This window comes from Antrostomus carolinensis, unplaced genomic scaffold (genome assembly GCF_000700745.2).
Source record: "Antrostomus carolinensis isolate BGI_N321 unplaced genomic scaffold, ASM70074v2 scaffold2095, whole genome shotgun sequence".
In the NCBI taxonomy this organism is placed as follows: domain Eukaryota; kingdom Metazoa; phylum Chordata; class Aves; order Caprimulgiformes; family Caprimulgidae; genus Antrostomus; species Antrostomus carolinensis.
Genome location: NW_010316941.1, coordinates 7,977 through 35,468, shown reverse-complemented (window position 1 = coordinate 35,468; position 27,492 = coordinate 7,977). Strand labels below are relative to the sequence as shown.

Genomic DNA, 27,492 nt, shown 5'->3' with positions numbered 1-27,492 from the left:
TCACCTTGGAGCCAGGGGAGCTTTTTGCTCTCCCAGTTCCCCCCCCCGCCACACCCACTCAAACCCAACACACCTTGGAAACCTGTTTCTAGTGTTGCTAATGCATTCTGTAGTCCTGTTTCTCTCTGGATAGCTTAGATGCTGTATGAAGCTCAAAAAAACCCAACCCAACGGGGGAGGGGGGGCAGTATTCTGTCTAGCAGCACACTTAGGGGGTAAAAAAGAAACAAAACAAAACAAAGCAGGTTGTCTTTCTGTGGTATAAGATTCTGGTTAGGTTTTTGCTGGGTTAAATCCCAGGCAATTCTGGTGTGTTCTGAATTCACAAAAGTGATGCTGTAGTTTGAATCTTTGCAGAAGCCTTCCATGCTAGAAATGTAGAAAAAGGCGATTTTCAGCTAAAGAATGTTGAAATGAAGATGAAAGAAAACAGGTATACAGTGACTCTCTTTGCCAAAATCATTCCAGATTAGATAGTACATGGGAAGCAAAATAGACTTAAGATATTTCCAGCAGGTCATTTATGGCTGAATTATGACTAAAACACATTTATCTTGTGACTTCCTTGTGTGGGAACATAAATAACCACTTACAGTTACTGATAATTTCCGATTTACTTTTTGGACTTCAGCCATGACTACCTTGCTGAATTTCCACAGCGATGAGTGTGCTGGCAACACCTTCCCAGTGCAGCTTTGAGCTTTTCTTCCCCTCTCTTCCTGGGGTACTCGTGTTACCCCTGTGCCCTGCAGCATCTGACTCAGGGGTGCAAAGTTCTTCTCTGGGTGAACTTTTGGTCTGAATGTTTTACACACAGAATGTTTTCCCTCCTGCTGTCACAGGTGAAGTACTAAGCAACCTTCCCAGCTTCTCTGTGCTCACGCAGCTCTGGTGTTGCAGATGTGACCTTTGATTATTCTGTCTGGGCCTCCTACACTGAGATTATCTATTGTTTGCTAGTTTCATCGTGTGTACACACATTGAGTTTCCCAGATCTGTTTAGCTGAGAATACTCACTTTGCCAGTGATAATTTATACTTTCAGAGTAACACTTGTGAAACAAGGGCAAGTTTTTTGGTAGACTTTTGTGAGGTAAATTTTGTACTGTCATTAGAATGTGAGCATAAAATATTATCTTCCCTGGTTTTTTTGAAAGTCACACTACATAAAGAAAAGAAATAACTTGCTCTAAGTATATAATCTATACCTCTGCAGAGGCACGTGGTAGTTTTCCTGTGACATGCTAACCTTGACAGTTAAACTTTTTTCATTTCTGACCCAGGAAAAAATTGTGAGAGAAAAACAATTCGTAATATTTATGGATAAAGAAATAAAAACAGGAATCCATTCAAATCTAGAAACTGATATAAAGCAATTCAAAGATCTGTCCCTGTGTTCTTACCACTTTGGAGCACACAGGACTAGATGATCTGTGCAGACAGTCTGTTCCAGCCTCAACTTACAAACTGCTACCACAAGCTTGCCCAGAGCTCTGCCTCTTCTCTTGAGCCCGTGGTTTCAGTACCACCTGTACTGACACTGCAAGTGTGGAGGCAGCTGGCATTGCCTTCCTTTCCTTGAAGTTCAGTCCAGCTTCCAAAAGCCTGGGAAGCTCATTTGACGGCCTGAAGAGAATTCTTCTCCTGCCTCTCCCATCTACAAATTCTGCTGTGGGTTAGCTGGCACCCACTGGTCCCGTGTTTGTGTATGAGGCAAAAGCATCTATCCCGTTTTGGTTCAGTTATTCCAGTTCAGTAGAATCTCCTGCAGCTGTTAAGAAGTTTGCTTGAGCATTTAAGGCATAAATGTTTCTTGTACTATTCACAGCTTTTTCTCTTTTTTTTGGAGGGGTCTTGCTACAACTTCCAGTGAACACAGGTAACAATCGAGGCAGATGTTTGGGCTGGGAATCGCTTGCCAAAGAGTAGGTGCTGGTACTGTTTGATAGCTTATCTCTGGCCTTCAGCTGTACTCCTTCAGGGGACAAAAAAGTGTTGGGAGGGACGTGTCACATCCTCACAGAGCTGGCAAATATAATGCAGAATAAAAGTTCTGGATATCTTGGGTGTCTCAAATACCACTGGCCACCTAGTTTAGGCATCTGAACTGCTCTGTTAATCTTACAGATTAATCTGTCTAAAGATTACATGCCTTGTTCTGAGGGATAGCAAACCTTTAACTAGAGCCTATGAGAGAAGGCACTGTTCAGTTGTGAGGAACAGGCATTTAAAGGATTGCTTTAGCAAAATAGTCATTTTGAGAGATGCACACTTTTAAAAATGAAGACATTTTGGACTGTGGACAAACACAGGCATTTCATAGTTTTGAGAGGATCTCTTTAGCTTGTAACTTGTCAAATGAGCTAGGTGGACCTTGGTTCATTGTTCTGATGAGAACATCCCTTGTGATCTTGCTGAGTTTAGGCTGATAAATGTGCCAGCCTTGCTACTTGCAGCTTGCATGAGAGTCCTAGCTCATGTTCTGTTTGGCACGTTCACACCAACACACCCACTGCATTTTTCTCTTAATTCTTAAGGTCTCTCTGGCCTCCTGATATTTTCTGATTTGCTTATCGAGCTCCTGTAAACTAAACTAAAGATTGTATGAGAACATGGATAGAGCGGAGTTTGAAAGGTGAAGTACATGTCCTTGCAGTGATGTTAATGGGTTTTAGCGTAATTTTTTTTCCCCCCTAATTCTAGGAATGTTTTAATTCTCCGTATGGAACCCAATACTTTAAGGAGTATGCCGAGAAGATCCCTGGGGAATCAACACAAAAGCTCTCAGAAGTTGCAAAGGAGTGCAGCGTGTATCTCATTGGAGGTAGTTTGCTCTTAGTGACCATCTCATTGAGGGGAAAAAAGCGCCATGTCTGTTAGTGCCATTGGATCAAAATCCCATGTAATGCAGTGGAGGAAATCTTTGTTCTCACCTTCCCAAAGGATCCATTCCAGAAGAGGACGGTGGGAAGCTGTATAATACATGTACTGTCTTTGGGCCTGATGGTGATATGTTGGCAAAGCACAGGAAGGTAAGATGGCAGAATTGTTATTAAAAGTTTTTTCAGCAGTGTCATACAAGTGATTCCATCTGTGCCTAAAGGTGATATGAATTAGTAGAATCTTGCATTAACAATAAGCTGTGTACTGTCGGTAAAATTAACAATAAGCTGTGTACTGTCAGTAAAGTTGCATGTAATTTTTATCTGGGACATGTAAACACCCTTTCCAAAGGTTCTCATAAATCTGTTCTGGATAAGGATGACAAAATACAGAAGCATATTTGGCTTTTCCCAGATGCAGGGAAAACTGTGGTAAAGAGTAAATCCTGATCCCACTCATCTGTCTACCTTGGTCTAGGTCTAAAACATAGTGCCACTTAAGTGGGATCAGGATTTCCCCTCAGGTTTACAATGGATTTAGTCCTTCTGTTACCATAAATACTGTTCTTCACGTACTTTGGGTGCCGTATGTTTGATTAGTGCAGACAGCCAAAGTCCAAGTTCCATAGTTAAGCTGTTGTTCACCTAAGGAATGATACTTGTATGCATTATCAGACTAACAGAAACTGCACTCCACAGTTATGAACAGGAGGTAGTTCCTCAGAAGGCACAAAGCGATGGCCAGGTGGAAGACGACACTAAGCATCTACCACAAACAGCAGACACAGCTTATTTCTTTCAAGGAAAAACAGAAAAGAGAATGCAGGGTTACTTGGAACAAAGGAGGTGGTGCAAAACACCTCTGGGGTGTAGGTATTAATTTATTCTGTTAACTGAATCTACATTTAGCTGCACTATTAGATCATTTTCTGAAGTACTATGTTGCCTTCCATCTGTCATACCACACCAGTCTGCCAGCCCAGTAGTTGTCTGTAGAATGAGTACAGGCTTGCACTGTGTAAATATGACCAAGTAATAATATAAAAACTGATGTATTATTGGGAAGCTCCAGTCAGGACCTTCCATTGCAAAAGAGGGATAAAAACTGTCTGCAGGGGCTAAGAGGCATCTGCCTAGCTAAAGTCATGGGAACGTTATGACTTGGTGAAGGTATTTTCTGGAGAAGTTCTGCAGGAATGGGCCTCAAATCTTTGAGGGGAAAATACCACTTGCTTTCATGTACTTTAAAATTATCCTGACAAATTAAAAACATTTTATATGTATCCTTTCTTTTGCAAAACTACGCATTAGATGAGGATATCTAGCTATTTTGCAGGGATTCTTTCCATTAAGAAGATATAGAGCCATACTACAAATTAATTCTTATATTTTCAGCTGGTTTTAACTACTATTACTGCATGGGAGAAGGGCACTTTATTTGGTAAGCAGTATAAATATTTGATACGTGCATCACTTGGGTCATAGGGATTGTATGTGGTGTTTAAAATGGCCAATCTTTTTTATTTTTTTTTTCCAAATAACTTAAACATGTATATTTCTCTAAAGAAGAAAACTGCTTTAAATCGTCTTTAGGAGATTTCACAATTTTAAGCAATGTTTAGTTGAGATCCTGACAAAAGAGTAGTCTAGATAATGGTAACTAGAAAAGATGTGCCTAATAAAGAGGCTCAAGTACCAAGCAGACAAATTGTTATTAATTGTTATTAATCATACTATAATTACAGGTTCATTTGTTTGACATTAATATTCCTGGGAAGATACAGTTCAAAGAGTCTGAAACACTGAGTCCAGGGAATAGTTTCTCTGTGTTTGATACTCGTGAGTATAAGACAAGCCCTCTCTTCAAGGAGCTCTACCACGATTACACTTCAGTCATTCTGGAGTTCTCATCCCCCTCCTCCTCCCCAGCAATGGGTTTTAGACTATCATCAGATTTATATCAGGCACTTGCCAACCTCAGCAGATATAGTTTAAGTTTGTTCCAAGCACATGGGTCACTTCTGAAACTTTTTAAAAAGGCAATGAGATTGCAGAAAGACAGAGGAGTAGAAAGGGTTGAAGGATACATCATGGCACTTCCCTTAATAAGTAGGGATCCTGTTGATTTGTTAAAGAGAAGTTACTGTATTTTTTGTAGCAGTTACATCTTTAAAATGGTTCTGGTAAAACATGGCTTGGAAAAGAACGTATGTAGCAAAGAGCTGCACTGGCACATTGTTTCATGTGAGGATGATATCATAACAGAGACAATTAACTGTAAATCCCATTCCAACATTCCTGAATCAACCACATCAGATAAAAAAGCAAGACAGCTAATCCCCCTCCCTGCCCTGCCCAGTGTTCAAAAATTAACATGTTCTGTTTACTGAGCTCTCCCAAGAGTCTTGTCTCCCGTGGTCACTTTTTCCTCCTTGCATTGTGCGTGCTGTAAGAAGGTACATGACTGCAGTTTCTTTAGTCCATGAAGAGCAGTGAATGCTTTCTTTTCTTGAAAATAAAATAATTGAAAAAGCTAAACCAGAGAGGAATACCTTACACAAAGCCCTGATACAGGGGTGTCCCTGTATTCCTCTCATCATGAAGCATGAATTGTCCCCCAGAAATAGCCAGTGCTTGTTACAGATAAGGATATGTATTTAAAAATAGCTTCCCTTGTTGCCGAGAGACATATAAAATAGCAGCTGGCAGGATGGCTACAGAGAGTCTTGTGATTGCTTTTGTGTGCTTGTGATAGCGATGTGACTGTTGTCTCTTGTGTTTTGAGAACAGCATACTGTAAAGTGGGCCTGGGCATCTGCTATGATATGAGATTTGCTGAGATGGCTCAAATCTACGGACAGAAAGGTGAGGCCAAGGCCTGAACTATGCAGAGCCACTTCAGGGTGGTACATACTGGGCAAGCTGTGCGATCAGCCACTCACTCTTATTCTCACCCAGTTACACAAAATGCATCTTGTGGCCAAGACTTCATTATTATTCAAATAAGATATTCAAATGTCTGTTGTGCTTGAGTAAAGGAACAGTCATTTCCTGATGGAGATGGGTGTGTCCCCACACTTGCTAATGTATCACAGGGCTTGACATCAGTAATCACCCCTGTGGTGCATGGACCAACTCTATTTTGTTCTATTTTGGGCAGAGGACAGGAAGTACTGAAAGAAACCTAACCTGGAATCTCAATGTGAAGGGCTGCTGTAGGGTAAACCATCTTCCCCTTAAGATGGTTAATGATTTTCTTTTAACAAAGGTTGCCAGCTGCTGATCTATCCAGGTGCTTTTAACCTGACAACAGGACCAGCTCATTGGGAACTGCTACAAAGGGGACGGTAAGAACACAGTAACAGTTGATCCTCCTGTTCCAGGGGGGTTTTAGCATGTGGAACTGAACTGTTCTCCTGTTCCAACTGATGCTATCTATCAGAAGTGGTGCTGCAGGGCCACTCTGCTCTTGGAGCTGTACTGTTCCTCAGGCCTTGCATGAGGCACCAGAATCATTTTGCTATCCAGGAGGAAAGCAGAAAATGCTTATCCTTCACTGCTGCCAGCCCCTCCGCAGTTACACCCTTTCAAGGACCTTTTCCCCACGGCTCTGTAAGCACCCTTCACACACAGACTTCTAGACCAAAGAGCCAATCATCTGAGAACTGCTCTAATTACAGACAGAAATAGACCCTGAGATTCCTGAATGCACTATTATTTCTCCATTTGGTCAGCTTCAATCAACTTTGCTACATACTGAATGAACCTGTAATTCATTCTACCCCCTAACTCTGGAGCAGGTGCTAGAGACTTCTCTTATCAGGCTCTGCTTTCTCTGACCTTCACATCATTTCCAATTTTGGCTAGTCCTTAGGAGGATATATAGCTTGCCCTTCAGAGTGAATTCCTTCTCCTCTGCTTTGTTAATTGGTGGTATTAAAAAAAATATATTCTACTCACTTCTCCCCCCTTCCCTCATCTTTCTGTGTACACAGAGCTGTTGATAATCAGGTCTACGTAGCTACCGTATCTCCTGCTAGAGATGAGAAAGCATCCTATGTTGCCTGGGGACACAGCACTGTAGTAAACCCATGGTGAGTTCAGAAAAGAAAAATAAAAATCTGCCTTTTATTGGTTAAAAATGTAGTATTTAACATTAGTTAAGATGCTGAGCTTTTCAATTTGTCCCTGAAGTTCAGTCTATTATGCATGATGGCAGTTCTCCATGCAGAACTGAACCATCTTAAACAGGTTACCCAGAACTATTTCATTTCTTCAGAGAACACTGCTTTGATGTAAGAAAGAACAAGAAGAATGTCTTCAGCTACATAAGAGACATGTTCTGACTTAAGCAGAAAACAAGTGGGTGCACAGGAGATAAAAGTGACCAAATCTTTGGGCAGTCTTTTTTCTTTCAAATAAACCCACTGATAGTTCTCTTCCAGATGACTGCAAAGTACCAAAAGCTTTATCCATGTCTTGAGCTTTTAAGGTTGTATGATTAAATCAGTGACAGAACACCTAGTTTGGAGATGTGATAAATAGTGTTCAGTAGCTCATGCAGAGTAAAAGTATACTCCTATTAAAAGCCAGTAGAGGCTGAAAGGAGAAGGTGTTAGTCTTTGCCATATATGGCTGTTCCTGGTGAAGTTGTTTCTTTCCCCTTGAGGTACCTTGCATGTTCACATGCACTGACTCTCAGAGTTGCTCTTACCATGATTCTTGATCTTTGGTAACATACTTATGTCAAATATGTCTATGTCACATGCCAGAATTATGATGCTATTTTTAGGGCAGCCCTCTCTCTACAGCTGTAGCCATCAAGGCTAGGAACCCCCCTTTGTACAAACAGCAGCAACTGGACTGATGCCTTGAGACCTCTGTGTTAATGCTGTGAACAAATGTGCTTAATTTTGCAGGGGTGAAGTCATAGCCAAAGCTGGGGCTGAGGAAACGCTTATATACGCAGATATAGGTAAGGGTAAAGTTGTTGGTTTGGTTTCTTTCCCCCTGCTTGCTTTCTTGAGTACAGGTCATGAGACTAAGGAGAGACAGGGTTTTTTGAGTCTTTGGGTTTGCATGTGCAATTACAGATGATACAGTGTTTCCCTCCCTTTTCCACCTTTGCTAGATTAAAGCAAGAACAAGGAACACTTGACCATACTCTTCCAGTTTCCTTACCCACGAGAGAGCAAAGCTGAGGCTTCCTTCAGCCCTGGCTGTAGTCCCCTACGGACCCATTCCCCAGGAAAGCTGCTCTTTTCCCTGCCTTACCTCAGAGCAAGTCAGGACCTTTCCTGTTTGACTGCTGTTCTAATAGCTCTTTTTTCCATCCCCACAGATCTGAAGAAACTTGCAGAAATACGTCAACAAATTCCTATCTTAAGCCAGAAGCGTTGTGACCTCTATGGTGTAGAGATGAAAAAGTGAAGCTGGGTGAACAGGGAAGGTTCACTTGGCACAACGGCTGCTGCTTCCGTCTTCAGAAGGATTCCCTTACCAGTCGCTCCACAGTCTACTGCTAAATGTGTCAGTTAATGAAAAAAACCCAGCAAATGTAACAACAACAAAAACCCCCCTGCAATTTGGTAGTGTAATTCTAAAATTGATTAAATTGATTCAAATACAACATTTCTGTCTCCTCTCATACTTTAGTATTTTATAATATTTTACAGCTGGGATAGAGATGGAGGTGAAATCAGTTGACCACATTAGTAGTTAACATTGTTTTTTATGCATCACAATGTTTCTTTACCTTTTGGGGGTTTTTCTGTAGAACATGGAAATGGGAACCTTGTTCTCTCTGGAAATCCTCTGAAGTCAGTCAGCTTTGGTATTATGAGGTTTTTTTCAGTGAATGATCAGGTAATTTAGAAGCACAGTTCTTCCACCTCTGTCCTTAGCTGTATGTGTCTTAACAAAGTTCCTTGAATGCCCAGCTTCTAACTTGGAAAGCTTAACATGTAACACCCCAAGCAAAACAAATTCTGCTCTGTACTACTTAGGGACAGTGTAGGAGGCTGCCATACCACTACCCTGGAAGAATCTATAACAGGTTTTTGGTTCGTGTGTCTTACCTGGAATACACATACTAAATTCTTACTGCAATTCCTGTTTATTGATGAAGTCATGGAGGTTAACCATTTTGTTAAAGCAATTCCCGTGAGCTTTAATTCTGCTACCTGGCAGTCTTCACCTGAAAAGGGTGCAGGGAGTCAGTCAAAAGGCTAAGAAAATTTGCTGCACTGCTGAAGTCTTTCTGCCCCCAGTCTTCCAGAAGATGGGCACTAGAATTGCTCAGCATGTAAATACATATTGCTACCAAAGGCCAATTCCCATCAGCTGCATGGGAAGCACTCCTTACTTGATTGCTTTTGCTGAAGAGACTAATTAACTGATTATTAAAGATGGCTTTAACATACTTAAAACCAGCCTAGCATTTTGTTGGGGTTTTTGTTTGTTTTTCTTAAGAGGAAGACACCTTGGTACTTCTAATGTAAAAAAAATAAGAATTTGCAAATGGTACTTTTTTTTTTTTCCTTGATTGGGATGAAAGAAAAGCAACTATCCAGCCTTTACAACTAGGCTTTTAGTTTTCCAGCAGCAAAAATGATAAAGCAGTAAGGCTAAAGGAGATTTCAAAATACAAAAGGGTTTGTCTTGCTCTAGCTAACCACCAGTTTCCCCCAAAACCTCCTTACCTTTTTATTCATGTTTGGCTATCCTCCTCTTCCCACAGCTGCTCTCTTCACTTTTTTTTACATATTCTTTTGGCTTCTCTGTACTGACCTAGGTGTGTGTTTTATAGAAAAAAAATTAATGGTTAAATTAAGCCAAACCTTGAGGCATATTTCCCCTCAAGAGATGGGTCACACCATTCCACTCAGTGGCATTATCTATTCCAGCAGGTCTTTTCTGGTCTGGACTTTTCCCTGCATTCTAGTGTACATATTGTACTGAAACTCTTAAGAAAAAAGCCACAGAGCATAAGGTGAAATGAAGATTTATTTGTTGAAAAATAAATATAAAAAAATTAACAATTTACCATTTGAGTCAAGTCTCCTGCAGCAGATTAGTGTCTCCCACATACTCAACAATCACCATCCATGATGGCCATCACTGGGCTCCAACTTCTAAATCATAGCAACTACTATACATCTCTTTTCTAAACTACTCCATCTGTCTTTCCCTCCCCTTTCTATACTTGAACATGCAGCAGAGCAGAAACTAAATACTACCTTTGGAGGATTAAAGTAGTGCAGGATTCTCATGGGCTGACCACTTAATTTTAAAAATGCAGAGTGCAGCCTGCAACAGACAATAGAATCCGTAGCCTGGAAACTCAAATGGGGACAACAGATGCACATCTGTAGCAAGCTACTTTGGAGAACTCAGCTGAAGAGGTGATATGAGCTCAGTCCTCTTCTGTCAGGACAACTTCTAAGCACCTTGTTTTAGCAGGATGTTTTAGCGTTCTCCAGCGCAATCCACTCACAAGTGACACAAATGGGACTGTGAATTTTTGGAGGTTTCAATGAATAAAAGTACAATCGGTTCTCAGCTTGATAAGCAGTCAATCCTCAGTCTCTGTGTTGGTAGAAAACAGGCACTTTAAGTATCCATTATATATATGCACCAGCATTCTGTAAGGATAGAAAACCAGCCAGTAACAGCCCTGAAGTAGCTCCAGAATTTCAGCCTGCAAGAATTTAAATTCTTTTTAAAGAAATGGCAGAAAACCCAGTCATGCTTGTTGTATCAGGCAGTGTTCTATTCTAGCTACTAAAAAGAAACCCAGCTCTGTCCCAGCTGAAAACCAGGACATTACCACTGCAGCTGGGGAGCCTGGTTAGAGCTGCACCTAAGCTGCTCTTCATAGTTCCAGAATGAATTACAGTGTATGTTAGTTCTCTCTTCGCTTTCAGTCTGCAATTAGATCCTAGTAATTCAAGTCATGACTTCTAATCTCCATGTTGGCAAACTTGTCTGTAACATGAACAGCAGGGATTTTACAAGATCAGAACTAAGATGCAAGACAACTATGTGTAGCAGTAACTTCCCAGAGTCTCTGGGATACGCCAGGTTTATTCAAGTCTTCAGTACTAGCTTCCTACATTATTTCAACAGATTATAACAGTAATACTTGTTTCACTTCAGCTCTCAATCCCTACTAAAGAAAGCTTTTCTCAGAGTTCACATGCATACCTGGCTTAAAGCAAAACCTGAACTATATCAGCTATTTAAAAAAAAAAAAACCAAACCAAACCCTTTCACTAAAGGGATCCACCTGCCTACACACATTAACAGGGTGTCAGCTACTCAGATTCCCAGCTTTCCTGGCTGCATTTCCTTTCCCCCATAATCTTCAGCTCTCAAGATCATACCTCTGTGAGTGATGGAAGCAATCGGAGATAAGACTTGTTAATTCCGTGTCTCCTCCTCATTTTTTCTTAAAAGGTTGAAGTGAGAGAAGATGACATGGAGTCAGTCACTGTTAGTTCTTCCTAGATTCAGAGCAACCTCAAATAAGCACAGAGAGCACCACTGCAGAGAACATTTTCATCAAAACCTGTTCTTATACATGTCAGAGAGAGATACTTGAAGGTAATATTTATTTTTTCAGTTTACAGGTGATACGTCATTTACAAAAAAAAATTACAGACAATGCATCCTTTCAGTGCAGTTTCAAACTAGTTCAAGAACAGGCAAAAGTCTGTGATGATTTGGAATGCTAGTATTCGACAGCACATGCTTTTTTCCCTTAATTGATTGGGTGGGGTGAGGGATTGGGTACAGGTAGGGCGAAGAGGAGAAAATGCCAATGTAGATAAGGCCATGCGAATAAAAACTCCTCAGGAGAACAGGACACACCAGTCACTCTGGCATATTTTTGTTCTCAGGTAATTGATGGAGAGATTGGAAGTTCCAGAAGACATTTGACACTTAGGTGCAGTGCCCTTAGAAGCTGCCAGTACCTTCCAATGCTTTCAATTCTACACCAACACTGATTTCAGATCACCTACTGAGCTAGCTAAAATAGAATGATTATATCTTAATGTCTACTCTCCACCATTTGAACTCTCAGCTGTAGCTGCTGGGAGAACGTAAGGTCAAGTTGCAAATACAAGCTGCCGCTATGTGGTGGCACAACAAGACAGTTCGACCACAGCATAGTTCATTTCCTTAAAAGGTGAAATATATCAGACAATTCAGCACAAGCAAGTCTATGATTCCAGGATGGAAAGAAGCCCAAATTAGTGTAAATTAAGCTACATCAGTTAAGTATTTGCATGAGGATTATTAAGCCACATCAATCCAGAGAGAGGCAAGATGGACTGACTGACTTCCACGCCAGAAAGATCAACCCAAAGCAAGAGAGCCCTCCGTGAAGTTCCTAGCTAGAGGAAGACTATTTACACTAGTATTTAATAACTTGCCAATCTGCTATTTGCAGAACAGTTACTTCCTTTCTACAGTGTCTGTAATCTTGGACAAGACAGGCTGTAAAGAACAAGAAAACCAGTACAGATTCTAAATCCATTATTTAAAGTTCAGCCTACGCTTTGTTCCTTATCTCACTTAATCCTGCAAAGGGGCCGTTACAAGGAGCAGATCAGAACACAGCAGTCTCTAGAGACTGAAGAGAATTTAGACGGTCTATTAGCTGTTGCATTTAAGCAAGAGTGTCAGAGATTACAAAGATTATATGCAAGCATGACCTTACCTTGGCAGCTCTACTCCCAGCAGTGCTTTCTGTTCTTGAAAGTCCCTCGGAACCCTCCAGAACAATTTTCTATGACATTCAAGTAAGGACTGCTGCGCAGGAACACGGCCTTTCTTCCAGTCAAACCTACACTGAAGCAGTGTCACCCAACCTCTTTCCCCAGCCAACCTTTTTACTAGCTCTCCTATACAGTATGCTAGGGCTTTCTGGGGTGAGGATAAGAACTATCAAATTAATTCCCTGGTAGCTGCCACAGGACTATTTCTAAGTTATGCAGAGGGTGGGAGGGGCTTTAAGGGAAGATTGTGCATGCTTGCATATATTTACAGGGATTCTCTCCACATCTACTGACTTAAAAAAACACCCCTCTATTATTAAACAGTTTGAAAATTAATTTTTTCCTTTTTGCAAAATTAAAATCAACCCTCAAGGATTACTTGTATATAAAAAAGAAACCTATTTTACAGCACTGACTAGTATTACCTTTAAAATCAACAGGAAAAAAACCCACATGCTGTAATATTGTTTGATAAAGCAAAAATCGCCCACAACATAATTGCCCAAAATGAACCAGTGTGAAGTTTTTATTTGCATGGCCAAAATATCCTCCTTTTGTTCCCCTGCAACTTTATGTCCCTTAACACACTTTAAGGTTTTTGCTGCAGAAGGAACAAGATGCAAAACTGCATACTCCCTTGAACAACCACTCCCACAACACCTAAACATTTAACAGATGTAGCAAATGACAACACCACGAACGGGAAAAAACTAAGTTCCACCATTCAACATGGTCTGCAACAGCGTCTTTAGGGCTGGCTGAAGTGGGCAACTTCACTTTAGAAGGTCATTTCCTCCTCGTTTCTTTACAGTGTCGGTGGTTTCAATCCATACTTCTTTGCAACTTCTGTCTGGGCATAGGCAGCATCACAGAGTGAGTAGAGGTGGGCCATCTCCATTTCAGATTTGGCTAGGTTGATAGCTTTGTTGAACATTTCAATGGCTTTATCCAGATTACCCCTGCAATAAACCAAAATGTAGTCCAATCAAGACTGGCAAAGCAATTTTTTCATCTCTACAGCATCTTTTTTTCCCTTCAGACTAACACTCTCCACAACTTCCAGCTTAAAAGGACTTCAGGAGGAACCACCGCAAGAACTTGTGATGATGATGAGCAAACTGAGAGAAGCTGTCACCAAGCCTGAGCAACTAGGACACCTGTTTAACAGCCTTCCTCTTGAGAGCCCCCACAGGTGCTAGTGGGGGATAAAGTGTTCTTCACAGGACACCAAGTTTACTACAAAGATAATGCTGGGACAACTAAAGGAACTCTCATTTCCCTTGAAAAGAGTTTGCATACCAGAGAGGAAAACTAGCACAGACAAGAACTCACATTATTTGAATAGGAAATGCTTGCAAAATTTCTCATGGCAACAGTTTAATTGTCTGTCCTTTTGATGCCTAGACATGTAAGAAAAAAAAAAAAAAAAAAAAAAAAGACTCAACTATACTCTCAGCTACACCCCAAACTTTGGCACAGTTATAATACTATGGACTGTTACAGGATAGCACATTAGCCTTTCCTCTTTACCCTGAGAACTTGCAAACTGCAGCCCTCTTAGAATTAAACCCGAATCGTCAGGCTTGAGAGTATAGCACAGGATCCTCAGTACAAATGGTCCACTAAGGTGTTTAAGGACTACTGTAGATACACAGGAAACCTAGTAATGATTAAGGAAGTCACTTTAAATGCAGAAGGGATGTATTTAAACATACACAGACTCATCTGCATGTTGTCCAGGAACTATGAAATTGGTGAACACGGGAACTTGTCAGATCATAAAGCAGAATTATGCCATAGAGAAAGGAAGGCTTTACCTAAGAGTTAGAGAACAGAAATCAGGACTTTAGGTAAGAGCTGGCCTTGCCCAGCACTGAGGAGAAGGTTCTTAAGAATGACTTAAGACGTACAAGGAAATCTAAAGAACTACTGTAATTTAAAAAAGCAACAGAGAACTCTTAACACTGAAATTCAACATTACCTTTGCACTTCAATCGTTCCCATGGTTTCATATGCAAAATCACATTTGTTATCAATTTCAATGGCCTTGCTTATGAGTTCTAACCCTTTGTCTAAATCTTGCTTCCACTGGAGCTGAAGTAAACTAGAAGAGAAAGAAAATTTAGAACAAACTTCACATACTCCTTCCAAAACCCTAATCAAGCAAGGGGAAAAAAAAAAAAAGTCCCAGATGTATTTAATTCTTAATGCAGGGTAGGCTAGACTAACTTCATGGCTTTTAAAAACATGTATGTGAAAGTCACCTTCCATAAGCCATGTTACCAGTTTAATGACTCCAAAGAAAGGTAAACTCCTCCCAAAAAGCCTCTGTGTGTCTTATAAAAGAGAAAACTTCAGCATAAAGCTGAAATCAAAATAGGCCTAAAGCAAAAGTCAGATATACTTCAAATAGATACTTGAATAAGGAATGAACACTCATGAAACTTTCCTGAAAGTTATTTACAGTTTAGTCAAGAGAAACTGCAGAAATACATATAACAGCACTAAGATATTTTCACAAAGTTGTTTCTCCTGACTAAACTTCTAAACACAAACATGCAATTCAGATTGATTCATCCAAATAATGCCAACTGCCCTTGACCAAAAAGATCGCAAACTCAATACATACCCTTTATGAACATATGTAGTAGCATTGTCTGGCTCAAGGTCAATGCATTTATCATACATTTCATCAGCCTTGCCAAACTGCTGTTGATCAGTTAGCGCCTGCATCAAAAGAGAAACCTTATACGTCAATGTGCAACCAAAACACGCACTCTGTGCTAGGCTAATTCTAATTAAAACCATATTGACGAAGTGAGACTGGATATAGCTCTCTTATCGTAAAGCAGGCCAAGGCACACCAGTTACCAGAGTTAAGCTTCAAAATTGAGACTTTTTAGGAGAAAGCTGCTAGGCCTTAAATGCACAAATTACTGATCACGGTACCATCTGTAATGGAAGATCTACAAGCAACGTGCTAAGTGTACTCCAAGTAAAAACCATTCTAAAAGTCTGTACCTGCAAGTCTCAACTTCTTCCTTTTTCAAATATATGTCTTTGAAAAGGAAATTAATCCATATTGCCTACCTACTTAACATCAGAACAGCTCATGCTTTGTACTAAAACCAGCAGTACATTTTCTTAGAGAAGAAATGACAGTCTCTGTTACAAGTGTACTCTGAACATCTGCACTAAACTCTGTTTGACCAGTACATGTCATTTGTAGCAGAACAAAAACTGTTACCCTAGTTCCACACACTTAACTCTCAAAGCACCTAGAGAATCCAGGGCATCCATCAAGTGAGATGCCACACACATGCAGGAATTCACAGGGAAGTCTATGTTGTACCTCTCTGCCCTAATAACTACCCTTGACTCTCATCACTTACACTTCTGCTCCACCAATTCCCCCTCTACCTCAGAACACCCACACACGTAAATTCAAGTAGCTTATTAAAGACAGCATGTGTTACCTCAGAACTTATTCTCAAAAATCTTCATATATTATTTGAAGAAATGTATGTTATCCAAGATAAAAAGTGCAAGACAATGCAGGATTTTCTTTAAGAGAGAGAAAAATGTACCTGAGCATAGAGTGCATAGCCTTCAGCACACTTTGGGAATTTTTTAATGACATCTTCGAAGCCCTTCATGGCTACTTGCACAGGCAAAGGATTATTTCCTGTATAAGCTTGGCGATACTATTCAAGAAAGAAAAAAAAAAAAAAGAAAAAAGAAAAAAAGGAAAAAAAATTAAACAACAAAAAAAGAGCTCATCAGACCCCTACCTCCTTCCCCAAGAGATGCATGCAGCGTAACAATTGCAAGTTCCAGAAGGTGATGTGCCTGTACATCCTACCAAATCTGTGTTTAGAACCTACCATGTGTCCAAGTCTCTATCAGAGCAGACTTGGAAAGGAGAAAGGGTGAAAGAAGGAAGCCCTAAGGCCTGGTAGTTGCCAATAGCTTCCCTCTATTTCAAAAAACTAGAAATTCCAAGCCTAGAATTCCTCCTTGTTCACACCATGCAAAGCTGTCCTCAGAAGATTCCTGCATGCAGAGGCATTGTACTAGCTTGAAATAGTTTGTTTCCGATTTCTTGAAGATGACCATTTCCCACAACATTAAAGCTTTATTTAACTAAATTTTATGTGATACAATTAGAGTGAAGATTTGTGTTCCTCTACCGCAAAACAGAAAACATGACCTACTGTTTGAACAATACACATTTCAAAATGATAGCAGCAAACCCTTACTCTGACTGAAGAAACTGCTGCATTATTCTTTACCTTATTATTAAAAGATAGAGAGATGTTTGTTGCCCTACTCTCCATTAAATGGGAATAAAACAGAAACACAGTATGTTTTCCAGAACTCTTTAAAAAGAAAAAGCACCCAGATAAACACCAGCATGTTACTTACCAGAGCAAAACATTTCTGTGCTTGAGCCAAGGCAGAATCGGGTCGCAGTCGGATACATTCATCAAAGTCTTCCACAGCCTCTTCAATTTGGTCAAGCAGGATTTTCAGCTAGCCAGAATGAAAGAAAATCCTATTTCTGTACTTAATCCGCGCTTCAGACACTTAAGTGATAATTCAATTAGCGTCAGTTACTTGTATTATCTCCAGTTCAGTTTTAGAACTGCCTAGAAACCTACAAAACCCATGACTAAAAATCAGTGTCATAAAATAACAAAGCCACCAGTAAATTTTGGTTTCATACACAAAAAGGCAATGTCCATGTGTAGGGATTGAGAAATACTTGCATTTTAGACTGTTGCCATTACTGCTTCAGCATTATATCCAGTCTCTAAAACCACGCTGTATTTTCTCGAGTCGCTCTGCCTTGCTGTATTTAATGCCTGTGGACTATTTAGATGTCGAAACATTTTGGTTTTCCCAGCTTGCATTTAAACTTTCTTTTTTTTTTTACATTCTCATTCCTCCACAAGAGTGGAGCTTGCTTCATCATACTTTACTGTGAAGCTACTGTAAAACACTATTTTTCAATCCGCAGAAAATTTTAATTCCCTTCAATTCAACACATAACAAAATTCTTATTTCTGAGCACTAAAGAGATCTAATGAATTCAGGGCAAGAGTCACTTGATCCATGGAAGGCTTCCTTACAAATACAACTTAGCATATATGCATATGGTAGTGTTTCCTTTATTCTTCCAGCAGCGTTTTTGTTACAGTTCTGTGGAAGCAGGCCTCTCTAGGTCTAGAAATTAGCCAAGGAGCCAGCAGCATCAAAAGCCAGAGAGGGATGAGCTGAACAGATGCAAGTCTAGGCTGCAGTGTTGCAGATGCTGAGTTACCAGGAACACGTTACATCCACTGTAACAAAACTTCCTCCAATGCAGATGCTGCTCTGCCAAATCAGGCCCCTTCACAGAGCAGCTCATATCCTCTGTAAATGTAACCAAGCCCTAGCAATTTTAAGTCAGAGCTGGTATTGACAGAGGGCTGAACCTGTGGCTCTGCGTTGTTTCCTATCACTACAGTAATAAAACTGCTTTTGCCTGACTTGAACCTGCAAATTTGACTGTGTGTTTATTCTGCAACAGTTCCAAATTAGGAGTACATGGTTTTCTGCCACAAACAGTATAAAGTGTCTCTGATGATGTACTGATCTTTATTTTTCTTTTAGTATATATTGAAATATTCAAATATGGAGACAAAATCATTAATGTTTCTTACTTGTCCTCGATGGTGGTAAACATCTGCATTCTGAGGATCAATATCAGCAGCCATGTTAAAGTCTTGAGTAGACAGCACAGGTTGCTGCTGCTGCATATACATACTTCCTCGTTTGATCAGAGCATTAGCTCGGAGCTGTACAAAAAGTTCAAAGAAGCATTAGCTACTCCAACATTCCTCCAGGTTTAAGGCTTTGTTGCAATTACAGTAAATTTTTAATTTGACTAGTTTCTCCCATTGACAGATTTCATCCATTCTAAGCAGAAATACATGTAATATTGATTCTAAATTAACCAACTCCCTTGCTTAATTTCAAATATGCCAGCCTATGCTTCCACCTCAGTGGATTTTCAGTCCCTCAGAAGCCCTTTATAAACAGGTTCCCTATGCTTACAAATACATCAGCATTTTTTGAAGCAGTTCAACATGCAAGTACAATTAATGCTTTTCTCTATTCTATGAACTGATTTTTCAGACTGGATAAACCTTCAATTCATTCAACTTTCTCTGTACTTTAGTTTGTACTACTTAGCACAGCTGTCTCAAAAGCCAACAAGCCCTTGGAAAAAAAAAATTGTCAGGAATAAAGAGACACATTAGTAAATAAACAAACCCGAACGCTCCCATTAAAGTATCTGAAAACTTAGAAAAAAATGACTTCTTGCAAGTTTATCATCTAACTTCTACATTTTCTCAACCCAAACTACAATCCAGCTGAGACAGGTTCTTACCTTCACATTTGCATCTTCCATGCTGATGACCTGATCTAGGTCCGGCTTGGCAGCATTTGCATTGCCAATAAGTAAGTAGAAAGTAGCTCGCAGAAGCAAAGCTTCTGCCATGTATTTTCCCTTTGCTTCAATTTCTTTTGTGCATTCACTGATAATTTTGTCATAGTTCTCTTCTTCCATATATTGTTTTGCTCTCAAATAGCCAGAGCTGTAACCGATGCAAGAACAGTTGTATAAATACGTGTATTCACTGAACGCTGCAACTTCAATTCAGATTTTTCATTAAATCATTAACAAATACTAACTTTTGCTATACCAGCATAAGTAAAGTTACAAACATTCCTGGACAGAGCCATCACAGATTGAAAACAATTTAGACAAAGAAAGGCCACATTACATTGGAAATAAGAAAAACGTTTAAAACTATTTAACTTGAACTTCATTTGTCCCTTTATTTTTTTTTTTTTTTATTTCCCACATTAAGAACCGCGATAATCTCTGCCTAAAAACAAGAGGGCTGGAATGGAATTCTAGGTCAGGAAAGTGAAATATTAAACCTAGCAATGTGCAGTTCATATGTGGAAGGAAGGCTTTCACAGCAAAAATTACACTAAGCACTGCCTTGTCCATAGCTAAGTGTCCTGGATTCAGTGAATCTGCCTGTAGATCAAGACACCCTACCTTACTTTAAAAGAAAAAAATAAATAAATTGTAACACTGTTTCCAACGGTTTCCATACTGACAACAGTGATATCTTCCAAAAATAAACTGAAAGCAGCATAGTAAGTTAAAGCACCATTCATATGGTCCATCACCATCACCACTCAAGCTCCACTCAAAAAAAGAAAAAGCTCAAGCTTTTCCTTGTCAGAGCAAACCTCTCATTTATGTGCAATATGATTCCAGAAAGATAAAACACCCTTCCAGCCTCCGTTGCTGTAAATTCATCGTTTCCATTAACAAAGACCCTCTTCATAGCTTGTCTTCTCCTTTCCAATCCAAAGACTAATTTGCTCTCTTCCTTGGAAACTGTCCTTCAGTATAAACCATTCCTCTCTCAAGAAGCATCATTCAGCACTCTCTAGTCCTCCCATCTCTCAAAATTGACTATGATAGTGTAGCAAATATCAGCATATCTTCCCAGTCTCATTGTCCTTCATCTCTTTAGTGGATCAAAGCCACCTACAGTTTGGAACTAGCCAGTCAGCTTTCATAAGTTTCATTTTTAATACTGATCTCATTTCATAGGCTCATTTTATTACCACAGGGTTTCCCATGCCAAGTACCATAAAACCAACAGCAAGTTACACTGAGCAGCATTTCAAAATCACTGAAAATTTAATCCCAATACCAAACAATTCCCAACTGTACTGTACACTCACTTTTCTTTTACTTCAGAAGCCTCTCCCTCCTTATCCTTATCTTCATCTGATTTCTCACCCTTAAGCAAAGGTTGGGAGATTATATCATCTGTGAAAGAACTGAAGTAGGATTTAATGAACTGTGGTGAGGGCATCAGCGGCTCACGATTCTGAAACAGAAAAATGTAATTTCAAGTCATTAGATGGTAAGATCAGATGGTAAATATGGAAATGAATAAAAAAAGTTATTATAAAAAACTTCATTTGTGAAAGAACCAATGTATGACTTTCCACTATCTCATTTGATAGTCTGATCTTTTTGACTTGACAGTTCAACATTTAGGGATTATTTAAGCTTCAGATTAGAATGCTATACCCATCACCAGTAGAAATAAAGTGAAGATATTCAAGAGAGACTCTTAGGACATCCTAAGATATTTGGTACATGTACTAGAGCTGTGTGTGTGCACATAAATTGGGTGAAAAATGCATGATGGCAGCTTAAGCATGAGCCTAAATTAAAGTAGATTCTGAATGGCAATTTCCCCTTTTCTCTAACTTCTCCAAGAGAAGCTGCTATTGTTACAATGAGGACTTATGAGGCAGTGTCCTAATTCTGTGTGGAGCTTGCCGCAGGTACGGCACAGTTTACTTGAAGTCCTCCTAGTAACACCTCTCAGGTACAAAATCCTTTCTACAGCAGAAAAATATTTCTTGCTCAAAATGAACACTGCACACAAGAATTAATTCAATCCCTCCTGCAAGAAAAGTCTGAATGCACTATTCTGAATTTCCCTATCAAGTTCTATCATAATATTGTCTATCTGAAACACACCTATGTTATGATGTTACCATCACCACAGACAGCACAATTCATTTTCTGTTATCTTGACACCACACATTTATGTGAGTTCCTATAGGAAAGAAATTTAGCATCTCAAAACCAACATGGATTTCAGTATTTCAACCACTGTCACAAAAACCAAGCAAGAATGTTTTAACAACAAGTGAGAATGTTTTAATACCTGTCCTCACTTTTTTGTAAACCTATGGCCACTTAAAATGACTGTTCCTGGCTACCCCTATACTTCCATATTTATCCTTTCTACAGTTCCCAAACGTTAACAGAAAGAGGTCTGAGTGCCAAACTAGAACAGTACAAGTATGAGCACCTATTTACCGAAATGGAACAGAAACATCCTCTGATTGATTGCCACAAGTAAACTGTGGTAGTCAGAAGATGAAGGTGTATTTTTCAAGACAGAATCAGGAAGTCTAACTACTAATATAAAGATGTGACTTCACACTGTATAATTTTTTCTTAAGCAACGTTTTTTCACTTTTCTTTAATTTTTTGTCCTTTTTTTTTTAAAAAAAAAAGGCAGCCCCAACCTTGAAATGGTTTTATTTTGTCACTTTCTAAAACATAGCAACTCTCAGTATTATTTCATCACTTTCTAAAACATAGGAACTCTGCTGTCAACTCGATCTTCCATATACGAAATATCTATTTATAAAATGAAGAATAACCTGGGGGAAAAAGTCCTCAATCATCACCCTTCTCATTTAAGCTGCTCATTACATATGGAACCAATATTTTTACATATTTTCAGTTATTATTTATAAACCTTCCTATCTCAACACACATACCTAACTCAACCACCTGATATGCTACTGCTGTTCAACACATCCCATTTCCACTATGTTGCAAGTCCAGAAAAGCCCCATGTAGGGCAGCCCACCAACTTAGGGTGTCTTCTTAATCTCATAATAAATCTGATTATTAAAGAAAAACAATTGTTAGAAATAGATCTCTTCCCTACTGAGGTTTGAAAAGCTTTGGACAGGTCCCAAAGGAAAACAACATTGGTACAACAGTAGCTCTGTATGAAACCGCTCATGCCAATTCTTACACTTTAGCAGATGAAGGCAGTGACTTGCTTACAACAACTGACAGAACGCCAACAATTAACATTTCAACAATCAGGCAGGTGAAATCAGAATTTGTCAGCAATATCACAAGTCCTACCTTGTATTTCTCTTTGGCCTTTTCTTTTCCAAGCAGTTTAAGAACTTTATCAGCTAATAACATGCTTTGCTGGTTTTGGAAGGCTTCTAAAATGCAGACTGCAGTGACATCTAGGAAACAACATACAAAAGTGAGATTAAAGACAAATTCTGATAATCACTGGAGTACACTAAAATGGGCTCAGTTACAGTGAGTCATTGTCAAACTAATACACATCCTGTTTGAGTGTAAAAGCCTCTGTTTCCAGTTTGCTGTATTTACCATGTTTTCCAATACAATACAAATTTGTATTCGAAATGATCTTGTGATAAAAGGACTTCATGACAGTGAATGAAAGTAATTACATTTGTTTTTATCTAGAGACAAACACACGTAGATGAACAGTGAAAACGTACACCTCCAGCAGGGGCTTTCACAATTTGGAAACTTTAGGATAGTAATTATGTTCATATTATGTTCACATTAAAAGTGCTAACACAGCTTCTCTTCTAGGACTGGTCCAAATTTTCTACTTTTAAAATTCCCGTTCAGTCCCATCACACCTCACTTCTTCCTCAGTTTAAGAAATATTCCCATAGTATATCTCAAATTTTTTTGCTCATCTCCGTGACTTTGGAATAGAGCAAGTTTAAGAGAAATACCTTGCTAGTCTATTTAAAGTGCTAGCCTGTATCACATCACTTTCATTCACACATAGAGGCCTTTGCAAATGTTAACCCATTGCTGCCTGAATCATGCTTTGCAGTGTGAAATGTGCTCTTATGATACATTAACATTATTTCTCTGGATCCTCTAGTTAATGCAATAGTACCACTCATTTTTCCTATTTAATTTTCACTTAAGTATCACTGAAGATGAACAGAGCTTGGACTTGAAAAAATCAGTGTATTGTTTGAATACACTTGAAAAGCAAGTCTCTTACCCTGGAGTTTTAGTATAGTTTATGTAATTCTACACTGGTATAGGTGCTATTATGCCATCATTTATACAGAAACTCCCTGCAACTCTGCCATGGTCAAGTAGCACATCAGAGTCCCCAGGAAAACATGTTACACCCAGAAAGATCATGAAAACTAGTGTGCACTAGCAGACAAGCTTTGCCCAAAGCAGGCAGCTGTGAAGCAGCAACATCTTCCCAAATTATATTGCCAGGGATCATTGGAGGGGGTTTTTGTTGATGGTGGTGGGGGTTTCTGGGTCTGTTTGGTTTTGCTTTCCTCCACTTCACAGACATACCCTAGTTCCTGAGATTTTACTGGCCTTATGTGGCTGGCAGGTAAAAGCAGTACTGTATTAGAAAACTGGTGGAGTTCAGAAAAAGCATGTAATTTTCAGATCTGAAAAAAACGCAAGCTAAAAATCAAACACAAATCAAGGCTGAAAATAATTGCTGTTACTAACATTAAAAAGGAATTACATTTAAAAGCCTTCCTACTATGACAAGGACACTGGATCTTTCTTGGGGCTTTTCTCATTCTGTCAGTGTATTGAAACTACATAAGGTTTAGATTTTATTATAGCGCTCTGGAAATGCAGTTGTTGGTCAATTAGTGATTGCAAAGGACTACACTCAATGACCCAAGTAGTCCTTTTCTAGTCACTATGGTCTTACAGGGCAGAAAGGCGTTCTGCCAACAGATAAATAAATAGAGTGATAAATAAAAATTCCACATCTTATTTCCCTTCTATTTTAGCAGACCTAATTCTTAGCTGTTACACATAATGAAACTGATTTCATTTAACAGTTAGATGTGCTAGTCAGATCACTGTCTGATTTTCTGTCCTTTTTGATAATGAACACAACTGAAAATTTCATTTGTGTTTTTAACCTTACATCAGAAGGAATTATTTCACTTGATGAAATTTAAATGGGTCCCTTCAAGCAGTGTCCCTTAGTTCAAAAGTCCTCTCAGATAACACAACTGACCTGCAGTTTTCCTTAATTTTCATGTTTTCTCAGTCACATTTTCCTGACAGTTCAAAATGTATTCTCTTAGGAACAGTATTTGGAAGGATTTGACACAGTACTTTCTGTCAAATACATAGTGTTAATACAAAAAAAAAAAAGGGGGGGGGGTTAAATCTGTTCCAATTTTCAATTTTTGTAACAGTTGTACATCAGAAGGAAGTGCTAATGAAGCTCTTTTCCTTTTAATACTTGCCAAATGCATTTAGATGACTGTAATACTCCTGTTTCTGACCATGTATCTCCACCTGCAAAACCACCTTGGTTTCTGTAGTAGTACCACTTCTCTAAAACAAGCAGGGAATAAAGTTTGTTTACTGTATGGAAGTAGAATGACTGTTGTCTGGGTTATTGACTCAGCATGTTAGATGAATTCTATTCTAAAGCATAGGGAGTTTCCTGGAAAAAGAATACCTTGAGTGGCCACAGTAACATCAACTTCTCAGCAGCTATTTCAGATCTAAGCACATGACAGCTTGAAAAATGGGAAAAGTTTTCTTATTACAAGAGAAGAAAATGTATCTGCAGTAGCTATGAATGGCTTTAAATAAGTAATTCTATATTACTGTAGTTACAGAAGTAAAAACAATTCCAGAAGTTACCATCTCCAAAGCACCTGAGCTAATTCCACTTTTAAGTAAACACATCAAGAGACACTCACCTTCTAAGCATTCCTTCTTATTGTCTAACTTCTCATGAGCCTTTGCACGTCTGAAGAGAGCTTTTACATATTTAGGATTAAGCTCAACAGCCTTTGTGCAGTCTTGTGCCACTTCTGTCCATTTTTGCTGTGGAGAGAAAAACACACAATGAAAGAGGCCCTACTCAGTTGCATTATATTAGCTTTCCACTACCAACTCCAGGGTCATGCCCACCTAACAGTAGCTGCAGTTCCCAGGGCTCTGGTTCTACCTGCTTGCTTCTATTTCTGCAAGTTTCTCAGTAAGAAACTGCCAGGCACCACTGGAAGCCACCTGCACCAGAAGAGCCACAAAACAGAAAAGAAATTCCTACAGAAAAACGAAACCAGACAATTGTACAAAGCATATGGGAGAAGATAATGAGTTGATGCAAAGAATCTTGGAGGAGGTGACATTGGGACTGAAAGACTGGTACAAAACAAATAGAAGAAAAAAGATGAAAACATAATGAAAACCAACAAACAATTTTAACACAGAGATGAAGCACTTTTAAAAAAATATTTCAATTTACTATGCTATGTTACTACAAAGGGATGACAAATTAACATGTAGGAGTAGAGCTGCTCAAGGGTATTAAGAACGAAAAATCCACTGATCTGCAAAATTGACTATCAAAATCAGGTTTTTCTAATAAATGAAAAAGAGGAACCACATACATTTAAAACTCATTATGGCATGAATTGGTGTTATAAGTAGTTTGATTAGACAAGAACTGTTATATTTCTCCTCTAACTTTAAAGACTAGATTTCTCTAACCACACAGTCTCTAATTTGATACTTCAGACTGTACAAAGCCAATTTTTTCACTCTTTTATACAGCTCACCAACTTGACCTCATAAGCAAATCTATTGATACCATAATAAACAACACTGGTGGACTTCTAAAATTAATATCAAGTATATTCAGCTAAAAAGTAAATGTTACTTCCACACGTGAAAAATTTAGGTCTTGGGCTTTAATAGGGACACATAAGAATTACATGAGACAGACTGAGAATAGTTAACAGAAAATAATTTTATTTATATGTGGAAAAGTATGATGAGCTAGTGGAAAAATAGCTGCAAGCAACAGCATCTTGTTGTGAAGACAGCAGATATCACACCACCTCAGATCTTGCAGTGGACAAAAGTGACAAAATACATAATTTATAATGCAACTTTTTAGAATAAACACATAATTATCTTTAATTGCTTACCAGTTGTTCATAGGCAGCAGCTCTATTTTGATAGAAGGTAGAAAGATCAAGGTTTTTCTCAGGAGGACACAGGCTGATAGCCTCAGTATAACACTGAATAGCTTGCTCATACTTTCCTGCTTTAAAATATTTGTTTCCTTTGTCCTTGGCTGCTTGGGCTCTATCAAGAGGGCTCTGAAAAAGAAAGTGACAGGTCAGTTCAAATAAGAAAAGCATCACCACACCGCACGCAACCTATGCACTTAAGGGCTGATCTTCAAGGATATAAAATGGATCTGAGTGGTAAACTCTAGCCTAGACTTCTGAAATCTCACTCCTTCCATTTTCTCAAAAAATATATCAGATTTTCTTTTGCAAGTATACCTGACAGGAGACAAACTTTTCAAAAGATTCACTACAATGTTATAAAACAATGCAGTGATTCCTCTTTGGAAAGTTAAACAGGTTTTAATCTTACATGACTGCTGATCAGAAGAACCAATGAGGTAAGTTATTTCTCCAAAGACTAACTATGTGAAGAAAACAAAGCCCTCAAAGCAATTCAAATAGGAAAAGTTTCCTGCTGGAATACACGCAGCCTAAAGACCAGAGCTGACTCAGCAGACTATGAATTAAATACAGAAAACACTTTGTGGAAAGACCTACTGAGCAAGACAAATAAAACCAGTAGGGAAAACAAAGGTGGCTTGCCTTCCATACACTAGACTAATTAACTAACTTCACAGCTAACTCCTCAGCAGCTTCACACAACCGGGAATACAAAGTGCTGGACCACCACAGTCTGTCATTCTTAGCAGAGGATGGAAAACTTTGCTAACAGGCCTGTGACCCTGCTAAATAAATCTTTACATTCTGCACCACCCAAACATCTGCATTTCTGCAGAAACCAGTACTGCTACCTGTAACCCCCAGATCTACACATCAGTTATCAAATGTTGTGATTTTTAAGGAATCAGATGTTAAAAGCCTCTCTTTATCAAAGAGGTATTACCCACATTCAAGAAATAGAGAGCTGCAAAAACTGCTAACATTCATCGTCTGGATTTGTGCTCCTCTTTCACAGCCTAGCTTCAAGAATAAGTATTTTGGTGCAGTTCAGGCTAACCTGCCAGACCAAAATGAACAGAGCTATGAGCACAC

At 39.0% G+C, this 27,492-nt stretch overlaps 2 protein-coding genes across 2 annotated transcripts in view; one reads left to right on the top strand and one right to left on the bottom strand.

Moving 5' to 3' along the window:
- The window catches only part of NIT2 (nitrilase family member 2), a gene marked incomplete at its 5' end in the record, with an annotated part of 9,364 nt that extends 1,029 nt beyond the window's left edge, over window positions 1-8,335 (top strand). Inside the window, 8 exons of the mRNA XM_029085063.1 lie at window positions 2,703-2,823; window positions 2,943-3,031; window positions 4,627-4,720; window positions 5,672-5,746; window positions 6,150-6,228; window positions 6,877-6,975; window positions 7,801-7,856; window positions 8,223-8,335. Of these exons, the coding sequence (XP_028940896.1) occupies window positions 2,703-2,823; window positions 2,943-3,031; window positions 4,627-4,720; window positions 5,672-5,746; window positions 6,150-6,228; window positions 6,877-6,975; window positions 7,801-7,856; window positions 8,223-8,311 (702 nt within the window). The remainder of the gene's footprint in view (window positions 1-2,702; window positions 2,824-2,942; window positions 3,032-4,626; window positions 4,721-5,671; window positions 5,747-6,149; window positions 6,229-6,876; window positions 6,976-7,800; window positions 7,857-8,222) is intronic.
- Window positions 8,336-12,494: 4,159 nt separating this feature from the next.
- Window positions 12,495-26,526, bottom strand: TOMM70 (translocase of outer mitochondrial membrane 70; the record flags this gene model as incomplete). Its single annotated transcript, XM_010168391.2, has 11 exons — window positions 12,495-13,622; window positions 14,645-14,767; window positions 15,293-15,390; window positions 16,251-16,367; window positions 17,089-17,196; window positions 18,369-18,503; window positions 19,100-19,307; window positions 20,482-20,630; window positions 22,490-22,599; window positions 25,117-25,243; window positions 26,353-26,526. Coding segments are annotated over 11 exons (1,503 nt in total), but the record flags the coding sequence as incomplete, so codon positions are not given.
- Between the last annotated feature and the right edge of the window lie 966 nt (window positions 26,527-27,492).